A 25476-nucleotide genomic window follows, 5' to 3' on the forward strand; every position below is an offset into this window, starting at 1 on the left:
CGAGTGGGGAGGCGGGGCTGCTTTCTTGGCCCGCCTCTCCACTTCTGCGATTGGCTGTGAGGCCTTGGGCCTCCTCCCCACAGGCCTGCGCCTGCGCAAGGCACAGGAGCCGAATTACACCTGATGGTGGGAGGTAGAAACTCTCCGTTCTCTTCCGCGGGCGGGAGAGTTAGGTAAGCCCAGCCGGAGGCTCGGGGTGTGCGAGCCTCCCGGCGCTGCAAGCCACTTCCGCCAGCTACCCAACTGGCCGGGAATATCTGCCCGCGGCCGGTCCGTGCGACCCGCGCCTGCCGGCCCCTCCAGCGCCGCCCTTCCTGCGTGACCCAGGGGCTGCGGTGATGGACTGGCCTCTTTCGGGTCCGACATTCTGTGTCTGTCCCTTCTTTTCTCTCGATCTCCACGCTTGTGCTCTTTGATTATGCTTCTCAATTCGTCCCTCGTTGCCTACACTCCCGTCGGCTGAGGCTTGGGCAGAGTTCGGAGCGACCCAGTTTGGGATGGAGCTGCAGGTTAAGGTCCCTCGATTCCCGCGAAGGCTCCTCTAGGAGCCGCTCAGAAGAACCTTCTCTCCCGCTGCAAGGCTTAAGGACTCGGGCCAGGTCAGACCGTGGAGGCCGGGGCCTTGGCCACCCGAGGAAGCACCTGACGAGAGTTCTCCTGGGCTCGCCAGGGCCCAACACAGGGCTGGTTTCTCAGGAGGGGCAACACTGGACCAACTTTTCATTCGTTCGTTCATTCATTCAGTCATTCAGCAAGCATCCGACTTTGGGTACCATTCACTGTCTTAGGTCCAGATCTGCTTCAGTCAGTTGCGATTCTGAGGGTGTCCCAGAAAAATATCTGAAGGTGTGTCTATTGAGAGACTATATTCTGGATTCCCTTCCCAGCCCCTCAGCTGAGGCTAGGACCTGTGAGAAACATTTCCTTTCTCCTTTCTTGCCATGCATTCTTTTCTCGACCCCCTAGTGCGTATCTTTGTATCAAAGAGGCTAGGTTTTGAAATGGCTTTAGCACTTGGGAGCTTGGGACCTTGGAGTGTTTCCTAATCTGTTTTAGCCTGTTTCCTTATCAGTAAAGTGTTTGCCTTGTAAAAATACAGTGTGAATTAAACGAGAGTGTTATTATAAGGCGTGGATTCGCCCCTTTGCCCCAGTGGGCGCTCTGTGTGTGTCTATAAAATATACACATATATATATATTTTTTTCCTGGAATATTAACCACAGTGTAACATGTGGACTACTACTTTAATAAAGTCCTTACTTAACATTAGTCAATACTATGTATAAGCTATCTGTTAGGTAATTTGTAAATACATACATATATAAAATAACGTGTTTATATATGTGTATATATATATATAGAGAGAGAGAGAGAGCGAGAGAGAGAGAGAGAGAGAACGTAAATATTTTTCCACCTTCCATTCATGCTCTGCTTTTGGTTGGAATCTGGCATGTGTAACTGACATTGTCATTTTGGTATTTTTGCAGTACTGGGACTCCTTAGTTTAGCATAATGTTCTTTGAAGCTTCTTGGTAACACTGGCCACCATTCCAGTGTGTACCTGGTGTTACTTGGCATTTGTTGGAAAATGTGAACTACTGTGATGTTAGACAAGGGTCCATAATGATAAAAATGCCAACAGTTCAGCCAAATTGTATTATGGGGTTTCTAGAAAGCATAGCTTATGTTTCCAACAGGGCAAATCATTAACACATGCTGTTTGTTTTCACCTCTGATTTTGGCAAAAAGAAAAAAACCGAATTGCTTAATTAGTCCTTGCACATGACTGTTTTACAGAAACTAGACACAAATATTTAAGAAATTAGTAAATTTGTCCTTTTTCAGGCTCTGTGAGCTGTTTATACTATATTAGTCTATTAGTTTTTACGTATATGCATCTTCCTATATTCTGACACTGTGACATTATTGCCCATAGAAAATTGACTTTGGTTCATGGCTTGTTTTTAGACGTTGGAGCATTTAGGACAATGGAAAAAGTCATTATTGCCTATGCTCTTTTCTTAATTTGTTTTTCATTAGATAGCCACTCAAGAAAACACCATGAAAGATACTGACATCAAGAGACTACTATATGTCCATCTATTATGCATATTTTCAATTATCCTAAGCATCTTCATTCCATCATTCTTCTTGGAGAACTTCTCAGTACTGGAAACACACTTGACATGGTTGTGCATCTGTTCTGTTTCTGTAACTGCCGTCAATTTAGTATTGTATTTAGTAGTGAAACCAAATGCATCTTCTAAAAGAAGTTCATTATCATACAAGGTAAGACTTTTTTCTTGACAACTGATTTTTAGATGTAGGTAATGTTTTTATTACTGGATGAATAAAGTATTAGTCAAGTACTTATTGGGTTATTTACAGTGAATAAAGAAGCTGATTTTTTTTTTTTCTAGTCAGTAGCCTATTGCTTGCTGGAAGACTGTCTACAATGTTTGATAGATTCTTGCCATGTTAATTGGATATAATAGCATTGTGAACCTATATAGTCATGTTTCATGTCATCATGGAAGATAAATATATCTTCAGTGTAGCAATATATATAAATACAGCAATCACACCTTTAAATCTTATTTTATAAGACATTTCAGTTTATTTTCATTCATCTTTTGCATTTCTGAAAGACAATGGGTTTTTCATAAATTACAAAATAAGCTCTTGTTTCAAGCTTGGCCTTCCTTGACTAAATAGCAGTTGAAGTTTTCAGACATTGGAATCTATTTTCTGGAATATTCACTACAGTGTAACACTTGACTATTATTTAAATTAATAAAGTCCTCACTTAACATTATTCAATACTATGTGTATGTTCTTTATTAGGTAATTTAAAACACATTTACTGCCCTATGATTTAAAACACTCATTGTGTGTTTTATTATTAGATCTTCTTGAGCTCGAACTCAAGTAGGTCCCACACACTGATTTGCAGACATGCAGGTCTTTTTTTATGTGGATCATATAGTAACATGAATATGATTTGGGGAATTATTTAATATTGTGCTTTTCTTTGGTCCAGTTTTCCTAGGAATTTTGTTTTAAAATGAAAAAATATTATTATAATCATTATTTTCTATAAATATTTCATGTATCATCACACAAGAAGGACTGTGTTTGTGTTTTTTTGTATCCTAGCACACTTATTGGTAAATATTTCATAAATACTGATTAACAACATAGTTCAATACTTAGCATAGAAACAAAAACATTTTCTGATTCTGCTGTTGGTTAGGTGAGTGGAACATGGGGATCGATTTTTGTCTTGTGGCTTTTTTACAGTGCTGTGCAAAGAACATGTGATCTGACTTCAGGAGCAGATCCAAAGAATATTCAGCTGTATCACACGTTATAGGGCTAAGTTGTATTTGTAGATAAAATCAAATCATTTGCTGTCCTTTAGTCATTCTCTTGATTCTTTAAGTTATTCATTTCTTTTTTAGGTAACCAGATTTTTGAAATGCTGTATCTACTTTCTTATGTCTTGTTTTGCCTTTCATGTAATTTTTGTTCTATATGGAGCACCACTAATAGAGTAAGTCTGAAATTTTTTACCTTAAGCCAACTATATTTTAAAACAGTCGTTTATTAAACCAAGTGCTAATTCTATTGGTGATTAGAGAAAAAACATGATGTGTTTAATCAGTGGATCACAGAAGGATACTGACATCATTGCCCTTGGTAGTGTTATTTTTTTAAAAGACAATGGAATAACTTAATTCATTAAATGCTCCTATTACGTAGCCTTTTGTCATGCAATTGCTTAAAGGGGGAGGTAGATGAGAAACTGTCACATACCAATAGGTGTGTGGCCCTTAGAAACTCTAAGGAAACTGACTATAATGATACATATAAATTAGTTATAAATAGTAAATGTGATTCTGAAGTGCTTGAAAAGAGTTTGTTTTCTTAAGAAAAGTCAATAGATTCTTGTATTTAATTACGTAGAAGCTAATGTTTATAGTTTAAAGGTAAAATTTAACTCAACACCTTTTCAAAACTGAACAGTTTTGAATTAGTGAAAGCCAAATTCATTAATATGTCTTATATAATGTTCCATTATAGTTTGGGAAAGTTCAGTTTAGCAGTGATAAATGATCATGTTGAAATGAGTGATGCAATACATACACACACACACACACACACACACACACACACAGCTATATGTATAGTTTTACATATATATATATACCTGGTTATATATACACATACTAGATTAACAGGTAATTATATTCTAGAGTGGGGAGGACAAGACCTTTGTAATGGGAAATGATAATTTCTCTGTAATCCATTTTAGAGTAGAATGAATGTCTGGAGCAGTGGTTCTCCAATTGTGGTTCTAAAACCAACAACATCCGCATTTTATCAAAATTCAAATTCTCAGGCCTTAGTCAGAAACAAATTTACCTAGTTCTCCAAGTGGTTCCGATATAAGCTAAATTTGAACCACGAATTGCAGAGAAAGTTCCAGAGACTATTGAGGAAAAAGTTAATGATCTAGAAATGGGTTTTCTTGCAACGGACAGTCTCAGTATCTATCGTATGGCATTTAACACTTCTGAACTCTATCATCAAAGACAAATATTTGCTAGATTGTTTTTTATAGCTTGCATTTTGGTAGTAACATTTTTTATAGTCATGGTTTTGGTAAGACTCATGTTACCTTTCTAAGTGTAAGAAAATAGTTTTATACTAAATCTATTTAAGTAAAAAAGATTATACATGTGTGTGTATATGCATCTTTAACACTTAAGAAAAAATTAATACAGTGTTTTTTTCCTAGGTTGGCGTTGGAAACATTTTTACTCGCAGTTACTTTGTCCACTTTTACTACTGTACCTTGTTTATGTTTGTTAGGACCAAACTTCAAAGCATGGCTAAGAGTTTTCAGTAGAAATGGGTAAGTTTGAATTTTATATTCTAGTGATGTTTGAAATTTAAAAAAAAATTAATGAAGTACTTTTCTATTCATGGCAGCTTGCTGATTGTTCCTTGAGTGTTTCTCAGCACTGTATGGTTCTCAGTGATGCTGTAAGGGCCCACTGCAGCTGGGGACGGGGGCCAGGGAAGGGTGGCATGCACTTGAGGGAGACCCAAGCAGGCAGAACTATAGGCCTCTCCCTCCACGTTAGCAAGATCAGCTCTGCTTTTTTTTTTTTTTTTTGTATGGTAGAATTCCACTTAGCTTTTTGCTTGAAAAAAGGTTTCTGTTACCAAAAGAAAACTTTGAAAACCCCTCCTTGGGGATAATTTAATCACTGTGATAAAATTGCTACAGATCAAATTGCTTCTGTACATCTTATAATGTAGAATTGGGGTTCACCATCTAAAAATGTTTATTGGAACAGCTATAGTTTCTTGTTCAGCCTCTTTTGTGGTGAGACATCCGAGTGCAGGTTTCACAGGATTTTTTTTTTTCTTTTTTTGCGGTACGTGGGCCTCTCACTGCTGTGGCCTCTCCCGTTGCGGAGCACAGGCTCCAGACGCACAGGCTCAGCGGCCATGGCTCACAGGCCTAGCCACTCCGCGGCAAGTGGGATCCTCCCGGACCGGGGCACGAACCCGTGTCCCCTGCATCGACAGGCGGACTCTCAACCACTGCACCACCAGGGAAGCCCTTTACAGGATTTTATTCCCTTAGCAGCTGTATGTATTTTCAGCATCGTTAAGTTAAAATTTTCACTTCTTGAAAGGCAGTGAAATCATTTGTATCAGAAATGGTTGAGTTATAACTAAGAAAACTAGAAAGTTATTTGGTGCCCATGATTTTGTCTTGTTTATCACCCAGCAGCAAAAACTTCTTGAGCCCTTAACTCTGTGCTCTGTGTTATGCAAACTCTGTGTGGAGTCTGATGTATTAGCTATGCTTCTCTCCATGAGGATCTTGGACATTCAAGGGGCAAGGATGAGATGAACAAAAACATAAGACTAAATTTGTGTAACTCGAACAATGAAGTTTTAGGAACTCAGTAGGGTAGGAGACCACTGAAGAATGAGCTGGATGGGGGGATGATCTATGAAGGACTTGGATCAGGAGTAAGAGATTTGGTAAGACTAAGTGGGAAGGGGAGACACCCCGTGCTATGGGATGAATGAAACTATAGAAACTGAAATGAACATGGTATTTTTATGTGATTTGGAAGAGAACAGCCCAAGTGGAGCAGAGGATGCTTGCTGAGTAGCTAGGCTCCATAAATTACTGACTTTTTCTTTTTGAAATGTTTGTTTGTTCCCCTTCAGAACCATCTTCTAGTGTTCATAAAGTCTCAAGAAAACAAAAGTGTCACATTGAACACTTTTTCCCACATTGTTACCATAGTATCCCAAATGGCATTAATTTCTTTTAGTATTTTAGTTTGACATTTTTAAACAGTGAAAATCAGTTGAAACCTTATTGGTTTGGATTGGTGATTTATCCAGCTTTGAATTCTGTTTCTGATAATAGCATTAATGGTGTACTTGGGGGAGATACTGTCATTTGATTCTATAGTCAGTTCTGCTATAAGATGGCATATGCATTCCTAAAAATCCTTGCATTATGCAAAACTGGGCAATAAGAAACACAGAACTTATGGGAAAAATGGGATGGGGCATAACACTCAAAAACTTCGTCAGTAACACATTAAAAAATGTAGGAACTTAATAAAAATGGCAGGACAGTTTAATACATGTTAAATGGTTAAGAATTGCGTAAATATTTTAATAAATATGGCACTTTTCCTTGGACAAAACCTGAAATTTGCTTTTGGAAGTAGATGTGGGAAGGGTTGCCTCTTGTAAGTTATTATGAAGGAGGGTTGTTGGAAAGCTAAGACAGATGTGGAAGGTGAGGCTCATATACGTGAGGGGAACTGAGATAGCTGGGAGATGGGTTTCTAAACGGTATTGAGATATAATTCAAACACCATGTATGCCACCTATATAAAGTGTACAATTCAATAGTTTTTATTATATTCACAGATATGTACAACAATCATTACAGTCACTTTTAGAATATTTTCATCACCTCAAAAAGAAACTCTATGTCCTTTACCTGCCACTTCCTTATTCCCCCTCCCCTAGCCCTAAGCAAACACTAATCTATTTACTGTCTGTAGATTTGCGTATTTTGGACATTTCATAAAAATAGAATCATATAATATGTGATCTTTTGTGATTGCTTCCTTTGGACAGTAGAATACTAGTAAAACTGTTAACAAGGGAAAACACACAGCAAAACTGGATTTATAAAATGGTGCATTTGAGTTTTGTTTTGAAGGATATATACATATATGTGTGTATATATGCAGATGTGCACATATCATTCTAAACAAAATTGTGTGTTTATTTGTATATGTATAAAATATTTCTGGAAGGATATGTAATAAGCTGGTGATAGCAGTTGTTTCTGGGAAAAGGAATCAGAGTTGATGATGAGGGTGAGAGGAGGACTTAGCTTTCATTGCAGACAATCTTTTGTATTGTTTGATTTTCACTATGTGCATATATTACCTTTCCAGCTGAAAAACACTTATATCTTCTTACCAATTAATTGTTAATGATTCATGGCAAATATTTGTGTCAATTTGTGATGCTTATTTTAAATGAACAACATATATATATGTATAGTGTTAATTTATGCTGTTTGTTTGATTCCCCAGCAGCTAAGATATATACCACCAATAATTTATATATTTGTGTTTTATAGGGTTACATCCATTTGGGAGAATAGTCTCCAGATCACTACAGTTTCTAGTTTTCTAGGAACATGGCTTGGAGCCTTTCCTATTCCACTCGATTGGGGAAGACCATGGCAGGTTGGTTTCAACTCTTTAAAGCAACAAAGTCGATGTTTGTACAGTGATGGTAAAACTGATGAAGCTAACGAGTATGTGTATTTAAATTGTTTTATCGTTTAGTTAAGTAGGGTTGCCAGTTCCCTCTGTCACTGTAATCTGGGTGATTTATTAGGGCCTGTCTCAGTGCCACAGGCATCCAGATCAGCCTGTTTCTATCTTCTAACACTATTTTTTTCTACATGTATAGGTGAATAAACAAGCTTAGTTTGAGAATATGTATAGGAGTTTAATAGCCTAGAAGTTTCAGGAATTCCCTATTTTTAACTTTGATATACATTGCCTTTGTAGTCTTAGATTCATATTTTCTTAGCTTGATTGATAGCCAAACTGAATGTTGATTTTGAGATTTTTTTTTTCTTAAAGCATATAGCAAAGTAGGTTTTGAAATAGGGGCTTGTGATATTAGAGGAAGCTCATAAACATCAGGTTTTTTGTTTTCTATGACAATGGGATATAGCTAATAAGCTAGGGGAAATACTATAAGTGTTCTTTTTATCACCATTTTACAGATGAGGAAACTGATACCTAGAGGACATGTAATATTCCAAGGTCACTGAGCTAGTGATGGATACATCTTTGTTGTAATTTTTAATGGCTTCATAGTAAACCTTTATATAGTTATTCCAAAATTTATTTTAAAAATTCACTATTGATCATTTAGTACTATTTTTACTATTATAAACAGTGCTATGATAAACATCTTTGAATCTATATCTTAATGGATTTTTCCAAATATTAAGATGATTTCTCCCAAATCAATTGTGGTATTAAAAAATAAATATACTTTCTTTTTCCAACATGAAGAGATTTTTTTCTCTGATCACAAAGACAGTATATATTTATTTAGACAATTTAAGCAATACTAATAATTATAAAAAGTAGGTAAAAATTATCAAATAGCCAGCCACCCAGAGACAACTCCCATTTGTGTTTCGGTGGTAATCTTTGCAGCTCTCTCTTCATGTGTGTAACTATTCATAATACACATATTATTATTATTATTTTTTTATATTTATTTTTTGCGGTACGCGGGCCTCTCACTGTTGTGGCCTCTCCCGTTGCGGAGCACAGGCTCCGGCCGCGCAGGCTCAGCGGCCATGGCTCACGGGCCCAGTCGCTCCGCGGCATGTGGGATCTTCCCGGACCGGGGCACGAACCCGTGTCCCCTGCATCGGCAGGCGGACTCTCAACCACTGCGCCACCAGGGAAGCCCACACATGTTATTTTTAATCTTTTTTTTCCCTTCAACAGCATATTATGGAGCTCATTCCATGTCAGTGAAAATTTGCATTATAATGCTCCATTATTTGGGTAAAATCATATACCAATTTCTTATGAATGGACATTTAGATTATTTATAGTTTTCATTATTACTAATTTATTACGAATTATTGTGATTATCATAAAACATATATCTTTGCAGATTTGTCTAGGTTTTTTAAAAAATTAATTAATTAATTAATTAATTAAGTTGCACCAGGTCTTAGTTGCGGCTCACCAGCTCCTTAGTTGTGGCATGCAAACTCTTAGTTGCGGCATGCATGTGAGACCTAGTTCCCTGACCAGGGATGGAACCCAGGCCCCCTGCATTGGGAGTGCGGAGTCTTATCTGCTGCGCCACCAGGGAAGTCCCTCCAGTTTTCTCTTTAGTGTAAATTCCTAGATAATAAGTGGCTGGGTTAAATCTCTGCTATGTATGTCATTTTCCAAAGGCCCTTGAGGGATCTGAATTATATGTCTTGCACTTAACTGCCTACTTTTTAAGTCCATTCTTTGTGCTTTCTATTAGATGTTGTGTCTCCTAGACAAATGAGTTGTTCTTTTACATTCAGTAAGTCTGGTAGGTTTGCCCTTCTCTACTATATGTTATGGAAATCCCTGGAGGTTTGGGGTGTGTGGTGTCACTGATACCCTTCCCAAGGTTATAATATTAATAAAGGTTTCCTTTATATTTTCTTGGCCATCTCAGTGACCACTGGGAAATGGGGATTCATTTGTACTCAAGTTACAATCTTATGGAACTTAATTTCATTCAGTAGTGTCAGTGATTTCTAAATTGGAAGACAATCAAAATCATTGAAAAGTATACACAGGAAATTGTATTTTAATTCCTTACTTTCAGATATATGCAATTAAATCTAAATACAAAGTATCGATATATAAAGCACCATTGGCCCTCAGCTTATGAGTTGGTAAGGTACTATGTAATTAACATGTTAGTTTGCGTATAGATGGAATATTTTGGAGTGTAAAAGTTTGATATGTTACACTTGTATAAATCTTCTCTTTATAAGACTATGCAGAAATAGATGTTGAATTATGGGGAGTAGATGCCCTTTGTACAATCTGGGTTTAGGTTTCCGTAGAAAATATATTTTTTGATTATTTACAATTCAGTTATCTATTTTCGATTGTTTGGGCTTTTAGCTACTGACTCTCATTTTTCTACCTCAGTTCTTGTTTACAATAAGAGGTGAGCCGGATCCAAATTAATGGTATCAGACTTTTAAAATTAATATAAAGTTTCTATTTGAATTATTGACTTTAAAAAAAGGTTTTCTAACTAGCTAATTTAATATGTAACAAATGTTGGTCTTCATTAAGAATGTTTCATTTGACTGGAATATTACTGGTTGTTTAATCATCTTTACTGTTGAGTTGTTTTTAAAGTATTCCAAGTTAATGACCCACTTATTCACTATCATCTTTTAAAATTATGATAGATACTGTTGGTGAAATAATAGAATTGATGTATAATTAATCATCTTTTATTCATATAATAATCACCTGCCCCTTTCCCTTTTAGCAATGATTTACTGATAAACTAGAGAAATGTTGAGGCATCTTTTTTGTTCACTTTTTATTTTCAGTGAACAAGTTTTTTGTTCTGTTTTGGTTTTTTTCTTCATAAACCTCACTACAGAATAAGTACTCCGTGTGGCTCATGGTGCTGACAGAATCTGCCAGAGAAACAATAAACCAAATGAAAGATCATGGCGTCACCTCAGAATGGAGATTTTTCTAGAGTAAAATTTCACGAGAAGATAACTATATATACTTCATTATCTAAACTGTAATATTATAGTATTAGGAAGAGAGGTTAGTTCTCTATTCCTTATAGCCCAGTAAAGATTTGATATGTTTGTGGTAAAGCAAGCTTTTCTGGATTGGGATCTGGTTTTACTGATGTTTCAGTCAGAGAAACAAGGGTATCTGGTTAAGCAATTATACTTTCTTTAAAAACACATACCATCCACTTCACAAAAACTTTTGCATGTTTAGTTACATTTTTTCTACTTTGAATTCAAATCTGACTTCGTATAAAATTTCCAGAGGCCAAACATAAGATTATAATGATGTGAGTTCTGTACTGAGCAATTTCAAAAATATTTATATTTTTTAAATTGTTTCATCATTAAATGACTAGAAAGGCCCATTGAAAATATATTACCTCAATGAAAAATGTTTTTCACTTACTAATAGGAATTTTAAATAATTTTAAGTAATGACAAATGACGAAAGATACCTTTATAGTATCTTTATAGTTGGAGGAAGCCTTCCCTTGCTAGGAGGCAGCAAGAGAATTGGGTGAAAGAGAATGTGGTCGGTGGCTGCCCACTATGTTGTTGGTCATCTTTATTGTTTTCTTTAAAAATAATTGAAAGTCATCTTGCTTCTCTTCCTTGCCTTAATTATTACATTATAAACATTTGAATTGCCCATAACCCAGACAGCCTTCTTCAGCCCCAGAGAAAGCTTCTAGCTATAGTTACTGACAAAATGAATATTTTGACCATGGAAGATCTTTGTACATTATAATTTGATGCATTATCTGCTGTAAAAATAGCTAATCAGTAAATATTTGTTGAGTTCTTACTGTGTACAAAATACATATTCTGTGTAAGTTATAACAGATACTTAAATATTACCAGGACTGGAATTTAATTGTGTGGTAATGATAATTTAGATTCATATTGTGATTTAGATTCAGATTTAATATGCTCTAAATATTTTGCAGAATAGATGGTTATGAGCTTTTCATCTGGAAAATGTCTTAATTATCAAAAGTCGGCTAGTATTTCATGTTATTAAAAAAATTAACGGGAGGTTGGGAATTGTTGTTGGTTATTCTGAGCAAAGGAAATTTACCATGAAGTTTTTAAACCCACATGTTTTATTAATAGGTAGACAGATAACAGGATGATTAAGAGCTCTGGCATCAGATTATTGAGTTCAAATCCTGGCTCTGCCACTTGCTAGTGAGGATTAAATAATATAATCCTTCTAAAGTACTTAGTTCAGAACCTGACACATAGTTACTGCTTAATTACTGTTATAAGCATTTATGACCTATAAAAGGAGTAGGTTAATGACTGTTTTTTTTTAGCATTACCAAAAAACCCTGCAAATTCCATTATTTGAGTTCTCCAAGTGTTAGAGCATGTTAACTGTCTCAGTTTATTGTATTCATGCTGCCCGATAATCCTTAAATTGGTAGGGTGGATTGTTAAATCATCTTTTTGTTTCCCTGGTATTTAGGTATTTAGGGTATTTGGATTTCATGTAATTTTCAATTCTGTCTGACATTTCGGATGGCAATAGAAAGAAAACATCGTATCTGTCTGTGTATGTACCAGGCATGGGCTTGGCACTGTCACACAGGCAACTTAATCCTGGTAACCCTAGTGCAAGGTAGAGTTCAGTCCCACTTCTACACAAAAGAAAGCCAAGTGTGAGGAGAGGAGTACACATCTTGTTCAACATTTCTTGGCTGATTAGAGGAAGACTCAGGATCCAGCGCCCCAAGACACCATGATTCTCTTTATCCCTGGAGACTCTGAAACATAGCTTTTCTTTTTAAAAAATGGCCATAGCTTAGATTTTGGGGGGAAAAGGTTGAGTAGTTATTATATTGCGTTTCTTTCTTCACGTGAGAATTTCATTTAAGTGCCGTGACCACTCTGGTAGTGTTTGTATTTTAGACCATAAAATTTAATGCATTTGTAGGAGAGTATTTGAAGCTAAGATGTGAAGCTTTTGTACCTAGAAAACCAACAAATATCTTTAAACTCTGGACTTCCATGCTACTGTCTCCAAAATGGAATTGACCCAGAGAATCAAATCTCTTCTGAGCATATTTATTTCTTATAAAGTTAAAAAGCAAAATGGATTGAGATTGTCTTGAAAACAATTTTAAGTTGTTTAAAAATATTTGTACTTGTTCCCATCAGATACCAGATAAATGAGGCATTGTTATATTTAAAACCTTTTTTGTTTTCTCTGGTTTTATCAGATTAAAACATTAATATCTGTGAAACATATATATTCATTTTTAAAAGTCACAGATGCCACAGATAATACTTTCATAAATTGAAGCTGGAGATCATAAGGATAATTAAATGAATCACTGCAAATAATGACAGAGTGAGGAATAAAGCTAAGATTATGGATTTAATTATTGAATGGTGCCTATTTTTAGGTTAATTGGTGTTTCTGATGCTAAAGGTGTTATACAGTATTTTAGACAGACCAAAATAAAATATTAATGTATATGAAATATGAGTTACATATTTCGAGCATGGAAAAAAAACTATAATGCGTAACTGATAGAAAATGGTTTTGGATTTAAAAGGTGGGTTCACTGTTGGGCAGTGAAGTTGAAAATGATCTGCTAGCAGAACTTTCATGTGAGGGAGAAGAGTGCTGGCTAAGGTAACTCATTTGCATGGTCCTGCCAAGGACCATTTATCGTCACTTTGACAAGAAGTTCCAGCCTGGAGACCGTGGACCTCTCCACAAATAGCTCTTCCTAAATCTGTGTTCTTAGTCACAGGAGAGTGGTGTGGTATACATGGCACAGGGAAGAGTTACAACTAGAGAGATGTATCCAGATTAGTAGATTCATCTGTACATGTATTCCTACATGAGACAATAGCATTTGCTTTAAGCATGTCTGGAAAAACACATCACTTAAAACCAAATTCAGAGGAAAATATAAATAATCATTTAAAACCAGTAGAATTTTGAAAGTAGGTTTTTAAAAATGAATTCTATCAGTCATGCAAATGTAAATTTGTGGTAAGCATGATAAACAAAACATATTAAAAAGTAGTTTGAAATTTAGAACTGCCTGGGTTTTATCTCTTTTTTATCTGAAAGAGCCAGTAATCCTAATGGTTGTGAGTTGTTCTAAGTGTTTCTAGGTTTTCTGATCTGCAGATAAGTCAGTTTTCCCATGATATCTATCATAGTACATACCTCTCCAAAAATTATATTGAAACATATTTTTTAAAGTTTGTGTTATTAAAATTTATCTAAAAAATTAAATAATCTTAGTTTGCCCCTTAACTGCTTGGTTTATAGTAGGGGCTCTCAATAAATAGTTTTGAATATACAGAGCCATTCAAATGGAGACTCTTAAAAATGATAGAAATGCCTACCAGTGGTTGGTTTAAAATCAGTTTCTGTACTTATACGTCTTAAAAGTTACGAAAAACGACAGCTAGGAGCAAGAATCTCCCGTCTATTTCAGTGGTAAGGCTACATATGGTTAATATAATGCCGTATGCTGTATAGCTCTTGAGAGTTTTCTCTTGTAAGCTTTATGTTCCCCAGACATTTCATGGGAAGAAAAGCAAGTACTAAAGATGCTTATATTACAAGGGCAAGGGAATAGTTCCTGCAGCACAATATAACATTGCTCATAAACTATTAATATTTTATTTGTTCTAAACTGCAGGCTCTAATTATCACCTATTAGAATACCTAAGACGTACTTCCATTAGTGATCATGTAAGTTTAATTTTTTCAAGTTAAAATATGCAATATACAGAATGATACTGATGCATGGTACTTTACAGCTTTCATGACAGATTTTTAAGTATTACTTCATTTAATACAAGAGTCCCATGTTTTAAGTACAAGAGGTATTATTATCCCTGTTTTGCAGTTGGGAAACTGAGGCTCAGGTGTTAAGTGACCTGGCAAAGGTCATATGGCCAGTAAGTGGCTGACCTGGCCCTGCATCTCAGATCATTCTCACTCCAATGCCACATGCCATTTCCTAGAAAAGCAAAGTAAAGCTCCCAAGTAAAATATAAAGTATTTTTAAAAGCAGCTTAATGTTTTTATATAATTAGCTTTTTAAACTTTTCGTTGAATATTTTAAACTGATTTCAAAAAAAGTCACCATTATCCAATCCCAAATACCTGATGAAACCTGCAGCAGCTTATAAACTGCCATAGTCAGTGATATACCAAACTAGCTGTTTTATGGAGTAAAAATGTAATCTATTTGCACTTGATATATTGTGCATATTATAATTAAAATGTATTTAAACTGTTTACTCTCAATCCACACAAATGCCATCTACGTCATTGAAATTGATCCTTAAAATTCTGAAACCAAAAAGTGAAAGGTCATTGTATTTCTTTGGCCAACTAGAACAGTTAATAAAAATACTTATTAGGGTAGAGTGATGAAGAGTACAGGGATTTTTTTTTTTTATTGTAGTGTAGTTGATTCACAATGTTGTGTTAGTTTCTGGTGTACAGCAAAGTGATTCAGTTATATATATGTATTATATTCTTTTTCATTATGGTTTATTACAGGATATTGAATATAGTTCCAAGTGTAAGGATTCTTAACCAGGAGTCCATATATGGGCTTCAAGTCTGTGAACCCTTGAAATTATATGGATGTGTGTATATACACATCCAACTACCATCTAATGGAATTCATGCTTCCTTCTCGTCAAACATGATCCATATATATGTAGATGTAATTTTTTAAAAATACTTATAAAGTACTTAAAATTTGGGCAGGATTTTAAAAATAGCTTTAGAGATGGTATATTTGAGGAATGATGGTATTCTAGATTATAATGACAACTTATTTCATATGTGCCTATTAAAAATATGAACTAAAAGATTATTATCAATTATAACTCACATTAATTGGTCACTTGTACTATGTGCCAGATACTGTTATAGGTATGGTTATAAGTATCACACATCACATTGTCTCATTTGATCATTACAATAACCCTATGAGGTGAGTTTTACAGTGATCCTTATTTTGTAGATGAGAAACCAAGGCACAGAAAGGTTAGGTGACTTGCCCAGGGTCACATTTTGGTAAACTTTTTTTTTTTTTAACATTTTTATTGGAGTATAATTGCTTTACAATGGTGTGTTAATTTCTGCTGTATAACAAAGTGAATCAGCTATATGTATACATATATCCCCATATCCCCTCCCTCTTGCGTCTCCTTCCCACCTTCCCTATCCCACCCTTCTAGGTGGTCACAAAGCACCGAGCTGATCTCCCTGTGTGATGCGGCTGCTTCCGACTAGCTATCTATTTTACATTTGGTAGTGTATATATGTCAATGCTCTCACTTCATCCCAGCTTTTACCCTTCCCCCTCCGTGTCCTTAAGTCCATTTTCTACGTCTGCATCTTTATTCCTGTCCTGCCCCTAGGTTCATCAGAACCTTTTCTTTTTAGATTCCATATATATGTGTTAGCATACAGTATTTGTTTTTCTCTTTCTGACTTACTTCACTCTGTATGACACACTCTAGGTCCATCTACCTCACTACAAATAACTCAATTTTGTTTCTTTTTTATGGCTGAGTAATATTCCATTGTATAAATGTGCCACATCTTCTTTATCCATTCATCTGTCAGTGGACACTTAGGTTGCTTCCATGTCCTGGCTATAGTAAATAGTGCTGCAATGAACACTGTGGTACATGACTCTTTTGGGGTTTGTTTTTTTAAAACAATTCTAACCATTTACTGCTTAAACAGGAAAAGGTTTTTGTTGTTGTTGTTTTTTGTTTTGTTTTTTTGCGGTACGCGGGCCTCTCACTGTTGTGGCCTCTCCCGTTGTGGAGCACAGGCTCCGGACGCGCCAGGCTCAGTGGCCATGGCTCACGGGCCTAGCCGCTCTGTGGCATTTGGGATCTTCCCGGACCAGGGCACAAACCCCATGTCCCCTGCATCGGCAAGCGGACTCTCAACCACTGCGCCACCAGGGAAGCCCCCAGGAAAAGTTTTTTAAAAAGAAAAACACCAAAAATGTATCTGTTAAAAGAGTGTCATTGTCTCATACAGTCCCACCCTCTTCTTGAAATTGCAACACAACCTCTAGATTTCACAAAAAGAGAAATCCAAAATGTGGTATCTTCATAAAGAAATGGCACACAGATCTGTATGTTTAACCTAGTGCCTTCAATAATTTCTTTGTCTGGGTCAGTATTGGTTTCTGCAGAATTGGAATGCTGTCTGGAATAATGACTGTGGGTCATCTCTCCACTTATAAGTTCAATCATACGATACACTTGCTTTTCGAATAACTAGCAAAGAAGAAATTAACAATGAAATCCAGTATTTGCTGGATCTGAGGGGATGACTCTTTTTGAATTATGGTTTTCTCACGGTATATGCCCAGTAGTGGGATTACTGGGTCATATGGTAGTTCTATTTTCAACCCATAGTGGCTGTTATCAATTTACATTCCCAGCAATACTGCAAGAGGGTTCTCTTTTCTCCACACCCTCTCCAGCATTTATCGTTTGTACATTTTTGATGATGGCCATTCTGACTGGTGTGAGGTGATACCTCATTGTAGTTTTGATTTGCATTTCTCTAATAATTAGTGATGTTGAGCATCCTTTCATGTGTTTGTTGGCAATCTGTATATCTTCTTTGGAGAAATGTCTGTTTAGGTCTTCTGCCCGTTTTTGGATTGGGTTGTTTGTTTTTTTGATATTGAACTGCATGAGCTGCATGTGTATTTTGGAGATTAATCCTTTGTCCGTTGCTTCGTTTGCAAATATTTTCTCCCATTCTGAGGGTTGGCTTTTCGTCTTGTTTTTGGTTTCCTTTGCTGTGCAAAAGCTTTTAAGTTTCATTAAGTCCCAATTTTTTTTTTGTTTTTATTTCCATTTTTCTAGGAGGTGGGTCAAAAAGGATCTTGCCGTGATTTATGTCATAGAGTGTTCTGCCTATGTTGCCCTCTAAGAGTTTTATAGTGTCTGGCCTTACATTTAGGTCTTTAATCCATTTTGAGTTTATTCTTGTATACGGTGTTAGGGAGTGTTCTAATTTCATTCTTTTACATGTAGCTGTCCAGTTTTCCCAGCACCACTTATTGAAGAGACTGTCTTTTCTCCACTGTATATTCTTGCCTCCTTTATCAAAGATAAGGTGACCATATGTGCGTGGGTTTATCTCTGGGCTTTCTTCCTGTTCCATTGATCTAAACTTTTTAATTGAAGTAAAGTTGATTTACAATGTTGTGTTAGTTTCAGGTGTTCAGCAAAGTGATTCAGAATATATATATATGTATATGTATATATATATATACACACATATACATATATATTCTCTTTTAGATTCTTTTCCATTATAGGTTATTGTAAGATACTAAATATAGTTCCCTGTGCTATACAGTAGATCCCTGTTGTCTGTTTTATATATGGTAGCGTGTATATGTTAATCCCAAACTCCTAATTTATCCCTTTCCCCCTTTCCCCTTTGGTAACCGTAAGTTTGTTTTCTATGTCTGTGAGACCATTTCTGTTTTGTAAATAAGTTCCTCTGCGTCATGTCGTATCCTAGGTTCCATCCAGATTAATTTCCCAGGGTCAGATATTTAACAAATGGCAGAGCTGAGACTCAAATCCAGTCTAATACAAAAATGAGAGTTTTTTCTTTTTTTAAAATTTATTATTTTTGGCTGCATTGGGTCTTCGTTGCCACTCTGGGGCTTCCTCTAGTTGAGGTGAGTGGGGGCTACTCTTCGTTGTGGTGCGCAGGCTTCTCATTGTGGTGGCTTCTCTTGTTGCAGAGCACAGGCTCTAGGGCACGCAGGCTTCAGTAGTTGTGGCACACAGGCTCAGTAGTTGTGGCTCATGGGCTCTAGAGCACAGGCTCAGTAGCTGGGGCACATGGGCTTAGTTGCTCTGCGGCATGTGGGATCTTCCCAGACCAGGGCTCGAACCCTTGTCTCCTGCATTGGCAGGCGGATTCTTAACCCCTGAGCCACCAGGGAAGTCCCCAAAATCAGTGTTCTTAATCACTATTCTGTACTACTTACAACATGCTCTGAAATATATCAAACTCTTTATATTGGTACATTTTCCTTTCCTAAAAAGTAAGCAGAGTTTTATAGTAATGCCTGATCAGAAGAAACCAGTGTGGTCTTCAGGTAGAAATAAGCTTATATAATTTTGAAATGTCTTTCAACCAGCAATAATATTGATTTTTTAACAGAAAAAAAGTTATATCTGTATTATTTAAGATGTTTTTTAAAGCTTATTAGGGTGAAATTGTTTTATTTCTAAGAGAAAAATAACTTACTGGTAGTACATGTACCAAGACCCTATGTATCAGGCCTTTGTTAATGCTGATTATTTTAAGAGAACACTGACCTTTTTTTAAGTGCTGAAACATATAAGGAATCATTCGATTTAGAAAAAGGATAATAGTAGTTCTAAGCAAGATACTTTCTTCACATGATGCAGCTACTCAGTTTTTTAGTTTTTCTGTTTGACAGTAACTGTAATAATTTTACCCAGTTGCATTATCTTTTGTCCATATTATCTTTTGTTATGCAAGAGGAATTTTTTCTTTTGTTTAGTGATTTAAAAAAATTTAAATTTATAAAGAACTGGATAAAAAGAAGATGGTCGTTTGGTGGTAATCACTTGTGACTTCCTTTACATGAATGTCTTTGAGTTTTCTATTTTCCTTAAACAAAACAAGATATATATATATAGAGCCATCTCAGATTATCATAATTTGGAGAAATGTTTATAGCAACGCAGTTGGATTGTCTCTTCAATAGATGATACGGTGTGTTTTTTTAATTCTATTTGTGGCATGAGGAACGTTAAATAGAAACATCTCCGTATGTGAGACAGTAGTTTTAAATGGAAAACTTCAAGATCTAATTATGAAAATATGTGATTAAGCTACGATTGTTTGACAAGTCAAAATGAATTGTTGCCATAGGATAGTTTTAATTTTTTTAAAGCAATATTAAGGTTAGCAGGAAATTGCTTGAGGAAAGGTGGTTCATTGGCAACCTTCCCCAACTCCCTTCAACAGCTCCTTTTGCCATTCCCTATTAAGGAAAGTTGCCCTTATATAAAGAGAAATTCTCTTTTAAAAAATGACTATGTTACAGTTAAGGACTACTTATTTCAGAAAAAATCAAGCAGAAAGCCTGGTCCATCACTAGCAAACAGTCTCCAAAGCCAGTCCAACATTTTAATTTGCTGATGGCATGGATTCCTTGACATGTTGAATAGCAGGTGCTCCAAGCCTTAACCCCTCTTAAAGCAAAACTTTCTAACTAATATTGACTTCATTTTTGGCATTCCACTGGAGGTGAAGTATAGCAGCTGTTTAAAGAATGTGTGTGTAAATGTGTATATATGTGTTCGGAAACAAAGAGCCACACTGAAATTACAAAGTGATTAAAAGAGAATTTAGAAACCCAAACTGGAATTTGGCTGAATTCATGTGGGAGTACGATTCTCCCTGCACTTTGACAACGCACCCTTTACCAAGGTGCAGATGCTTGCAGTTGGCCGATGATGCATAGATCCACCACGTGAGAAACAGAGGAAAGAATATTATCCCAAATGTTTACATAGTGTTAAATAAAAACTACTAAGGTAAGAAGGTCAGTGCTTTACATAGATAGTAAACTATGCATATTATTTTATTTGTGACCCCCCATGTGTTAAGATGGAACACTATTAAAGCAACAATCACTTAAAAAGCAATAACCAACAAACCAGTATTTAATGTGGTACTTAAAATTAATAATTAAAACCAAATGGAAGCAATGCCTAAAGTAACTAAGATAATTCACAATAAAAACCATTAGTGCAGGCTCTACTTATTGTAAATGTGATAATTCAACATAGGCTAACCTAAAATGTACCTTTAGAGATAGAATAAGGATATAAGCAAAATATTAAATAAGATTTCAGGAAGCCCCTAAAATTATTTTTAAGAACTTCAGAACTGATTATATGCAAAAAAATATTAACTATAAGTTTAAGTTCATTCATACATGACCTTATTTGAAGCAGTGTACTTTCATTCACTAGCAAAATTCATGTCAGTAAGATATTTTTGAAGTATTTTATTTTCCAGAGAATTCACTACTTTGAACTAGTTGTTCCAGTGATTAGCCTGAATTTCAATGGAAACCTAAGTCTTAACTGAAGACATGCTTCTGAAAATAAGGCAACTTTTCTACAATCTGTTTATGAACAGAAAAAAAAATCTTTGGTTTTAGTTAAACTAGCAGGAAGGATTTTGCAAAAAAGAAATACTAAAGAACCAAAGCAACGAAAAGGCTCTTAATAAGCAATGGGAAACTCCAAACCCCATCAAGGTCAATAGAGTACCTAAGGCACCTCAGGTTCAGATGATACAATCATCTTTGCTTAGAGTTCTAATCATCTATATACAGGATTTTTACCATCTTAAGAACATGAAGCCGAAAAGGTAATGTCCAACAATGATTATTGTAAGAAAGAAGAAAATCCTAAGAGTTGATAAATGGGAGAGATTAGAGATCATCTCCTCTACGTCTCAGATGAGGAAAATGAGGCCCAGTCAAGAAACAGAGGTGACACCAGAGTCCTAGTCCATTTCTCTTAGGGCAGGACAAATGCTAGATTTTAACTTTATTGGCTAGGAAACCAAGTGTGAAGAGTTTCAGAGATGTGAATTTGAGGAAGAAAAAAAAAAAATTCCCATCAAATCCCCAAAGGCAAGTTGGAAATAAATGTATAATACTTTACTGTCTTAATTCCTTTATACCATGTGTTGGACAACTTAGCTCATATACTAATTGAGTTATACAGTTCTTTTCAATTCTATCTAAAAATAGCAGACCAAAATTAAATGAGAAAGTTACATCAGATTCCATTTGAGCATACATAAGGCCATGGTACTTAATGCGAACCACCACTTCTTGGGAGAAAGAAGACATCCACTGTCCAGTTCAGGAGAGAAAGCTCCTGACCAGTTATCCAGTAGACTCTCCGCACGTCAATGGGGAAGATGATGCTTATATTTTTAAAAAAATCTCTACAAAGCTCACACACAAGACAGTACATCCTAGATTTGTGACTGCTATGAGCATTTAAGGCTGTCATTTTCAAGTATCAAAGTTTAGTGTTCCATTACCCAATCTGTGCAATAGACATAGCTATAAGCTCACGTCATGGAAATTAACAGAAGCTCACCAAAGACATAAAGAAATCATAATTTAGGCAACAGCATTTTTAAATGTAGGAAAGGCTGGGAAAAATTTTATGCATTAGATTATGCTTCTCTGAACTGCATTAGTTTGTTCACACTGACTGAAACTTTGTCTAACACTATTGTCTGTTGCATGGCATCTGGAATAAGGTAGATCAACAGCAGACCAAACGAGACAGCTTAATTAGGTAACAGAACTAGTCATTAAGATGGTTCACCTCTACCACAGTTATACAGTCTGTTTCCCTAGAGAAAGATTAGAAATGGCTCCAGTATACCAGATAAGCTTCATAGATAAACATGAGAAAATTTTTTTAAAGCAGGACCTTTCAAAACCTAGGGACTACCATGCACTGCTCGAGGATGAAGTAAGTCAACGTTATTTACTTCTGGCTTGACGTAATATTGTGAAATGTAATATGGCTGGAGAAAATGGGTATTTGGAAGCCAGTATGTCATTTAACTTATACTCTAGGTGTGTACATAAGCTGTGGTTCTGTAACTTCTACTGTGGTTCCAATATCTATATCTGAAAGGTGAAATCAGTTTTATTATGAAAGCAGTTGCTTTGTTATAAATTCCATGTAACATGCTTGAATTCTAGGTCTTTTCAACACAATTTAAAGTTTCTTGTGGTTTGGTCAGCATACACCCTTTTCGTTTCATTTGATATACAAGCCAATGTGGAAATTAGAAAAACAAAACTACCAACTAGTTCAGAGAGCTAAATTGAGTCCAGGATTATGGCAAAGTCTGACCCAAAGTTTTAATTTGTAATTTCAGCATGTAACTCATGCAGTTTGGGGAGCATCAAACTAAATCTACAATTGCCAGAAACCTTTGTTACAGTTGAATGCACATTAACTAAAATGTGTACATTTTTAGTGTTCATGATAAATGCAGATATGACCTTATTACACTTTTGGCATTCTTTGAGAAAGCACATTAAGCTTTAATATAGAAATATTTAGGTTACACTTGTGCTCAAGTAATAATAAAACATTTGTTCTTTTCGATCTCATACATTCTCTCCTCAGGAATGGCCCATCTCCTGCACGCTTGGAGCGACCTTTGGCTACGTGGCTGGCCTTGTTACTTCACCACTCTGGATATACTGGAATAGAAAGAAACTTACATACAAGAACAATTAATTGGAGCAAAGGGAGAAGATATTTCTTTGTGCAGATTCCATAAAGACTGTGCAGACATGTATATGGTCTAAGCCAGGCAGTTCCACTTAACAGCACTGTTTTTTATATAGTTACAACATGATGTGATTGTAGCTTTTTAAACTATGAAACCCCTGAGAGATTGTACCTTCTAGTTGAAATAAAGTATTTATAATAGACTGTGGCTTCAGATGCTGTTTGTTGCTTCTTGGACCTTTAAGAAACATTCTTAATCAACTTTATAGAATTCTGAGGACAGGGTTTTTTTTTTTCCTTTCAAGTTTTAAACTGCTTCATTATTTTTAAGAGGTCTGGGTATAGCTTTAGCATTTCATATGCTTTCTGAGAGAAATGGACAGTTTACTTGGCCACTGAAGACGTTTCTCACGTAATTAAACAACAGTTTATACATCTTGATCCTATTCTTTTTTTTACTGTGTGTTTCTTTGGAGTTAAAATGGCTATGATAGCCTCATCAAAAACAGTCTTCAATCCCTTCTGGGTTAAAGCTGAACATTCTACATAGCAGCACGCACCTATCTGGGAGGGAGAAAAAAAAATCACAAATATATACAGTCTTTTTTACAACAACTGATACCACACAAATACACCATTATAAGGAAAATCATAAAATGCAAAAAGAATGAAATCATCCATATTTATGAGACCCAGAGATAGCTAACTTAAAATACTAGTGTATATTCTTCCAGACTTTCTCTATGGAAAATTCTTTCATTCATCAAATATTTACTGGGTACCTACTATATGCCAGGCTCTGCTTTTAGGTGCTGGGGATCATGTCAATGAACTGAGCAAAACAGCAAAGTCTCTGCTGTGTGATGCTTACGTTTGCTTAAGTTCTACTGGGGGAGGAACACACAGAGGAATATAGAGCAGATGGTGGCACATGCTACAGGTTAAAAAAAAACAAGCAGAGTGAGGGAGGGAAAGGGTGCAGAGGACAATGGTGGTGGTCAGAGAAAGCTGCTCACCAAGGTAAAGTCTGAGCACTGAAGGATACCTAGGGGAAGAGTTTCCAGGCAGACAGAGCCACAGAGGTAAAGACCCTGATGCAGGAGCATGCACGGAGCATTCAGGGGGTGGGAAAGAAGAGGGTGAGCAGAGGTAATGGCAAGAGAGGCAGTCAGTGAGGCAGCCTTGAGGTAGCGACCTCGAGTAAGGACTTTGGCTTCTACTGTGAGAGGGGACCCACCCATCCATCCATCCATCTATTCGTTCGTTCATTGAAAACTTACAGAGCACTCTCATTTGCCAAATGTGAGAATAGAGCAAGGAACAAAATTAAGTCCCTAAGCTATTCTCATGAAGCTTATATTTTAGAGGGAGAAGACCGTGGACTAATAAATATAGAGGTAGAATATGTGGTCTGGAGAAAAATGGGGGAGGAGATAGGGAGTGGGGAGAGGTCAGGCAAGGCCTCACTGACAGAGTGATATCTGAGTGAAAGAATGAACAATGTCTACATCAGGAAGACTATCCCAGGCAGAGGGGGCAGTGAAAGGACAAAGGCTCTGAGGCAGAAGATTGGGGAAACCGCACAGAGGCCGAGTGCCTGGAGCACAATGAGTGAGGCAGAGAAGTAGCGGGGCCTGCACGCCAGGGTGAGGGCTTGGGCCTTTCTTTATTCGGAAGATAATAAAGCCACTGGAAGATTCTGAACAGAGCAGGGAGCTGATGGAGCTTCTATTTTTAAAGTCTCACTCTGGTTGCTGTGTTGAGAACAGGTTAACAGACACAGACGGAAGCAGAAAGGTGAGAGGCTGTTGCGGTAATCCAGGCCAGAGAGGGAGGGGGCCTGAACCAGGCTGCCAGAGGAGGGGAAAGAGAGGAGCGTTTGGATTCTGGGTATATTCTGAACGTAGAAAAATATATTTTGCTGGAGGGTTCACGGAATGGTATGAGAGAAAGTGCAAGGTCAAGTGTGACTTCAAGGTTTTTGACCCGAGTAACTGAGAAGATTAAGCCTAGGGGATAAAATTGGGAATTCTGTTTTGGACATGTTAGTTTTGAGATGCTTACCACCCAGATGGACTTGTTGCATGACCAGTTAGATAACCAAGTCTAGAGTTTAGGGAAGAGGTCCAGGTTGCAGATAGAAATTTGGGAATCTCAGCAGCAGACGGTTCAAACCA

At 36.4% G+C, this 25476-nt stretch overlaps 2 protein-coding genes across 3 annotated transcripts in view; one reads left to right on the forward strand and one right to left on the reverse strand.

Annotated features, from left to right (window-relative positions):
* Positions 1 to 47: 47 nt before the first annotated feature.
* Positions 48 to 23502, forward strand: PIGF (phosphatidylinositol glycan anchor biosynthesis class F). Of its 2 annotated transcripts, none has more exons than XM_030857766.2 (6): positions 48 to 173; positions 2041 to 2289; positions 3462 to 3553; positions 4802 to 4918; positions 7706 to 7814; positions 23192 to 23502. In XM_030857766.2, exons 2-6 carry the CDS (start codon positions 2062 to 2064, stop codon positions 23303 to 23305), a joined length of 660 nt encoding a protein of 219 aa, XP_030713626.1. In that variant the 5' UTR covers positions 48 to 173; positions 2041 to 2061; the 3' UTR covers positions 23306 to 23502. The 2 variants fall into 2 exon arrangements, with proteins under 2 accessions (XP_030713626.1, XP_060165111.1); XM_060309128.2 differs by lacking the exon at positions 48 to 173 and adding an exon at positions 200 to 846.
* The window catches only part of RHOQ (ras homolog family member Q), a 39030-nt gene continuing 34213 nt past the window's right edge, over positions 20660 to 25476 (reverse strand). The window contains exon 5 of the mRNA XM_030857768.3: positions 20660 to 23863. Within this exon, the coding sequence (XP_030713628.1) occupies positions 23708 to 23863 (156 nt within the window). The 3' untranslated portion in view covers positions 20660 to 23707. The remainder of the gene's footprint in view (positions 23864 to 25476) is intronic.

The sequence above is a fragment of the Globicephala melas genome, chromosome 12, assembly GCF_963455315.2.
Source record: "Globicephala melas chromosome 12, mGloMel1.2, whole genome shotgun sequence".
Taxonomy (NCBI): Eukaryota; Metazoa; Chordata; class Mammalia; order Artiodactyla; family Delphinidae; genus Globicephala; species Globicephala melas.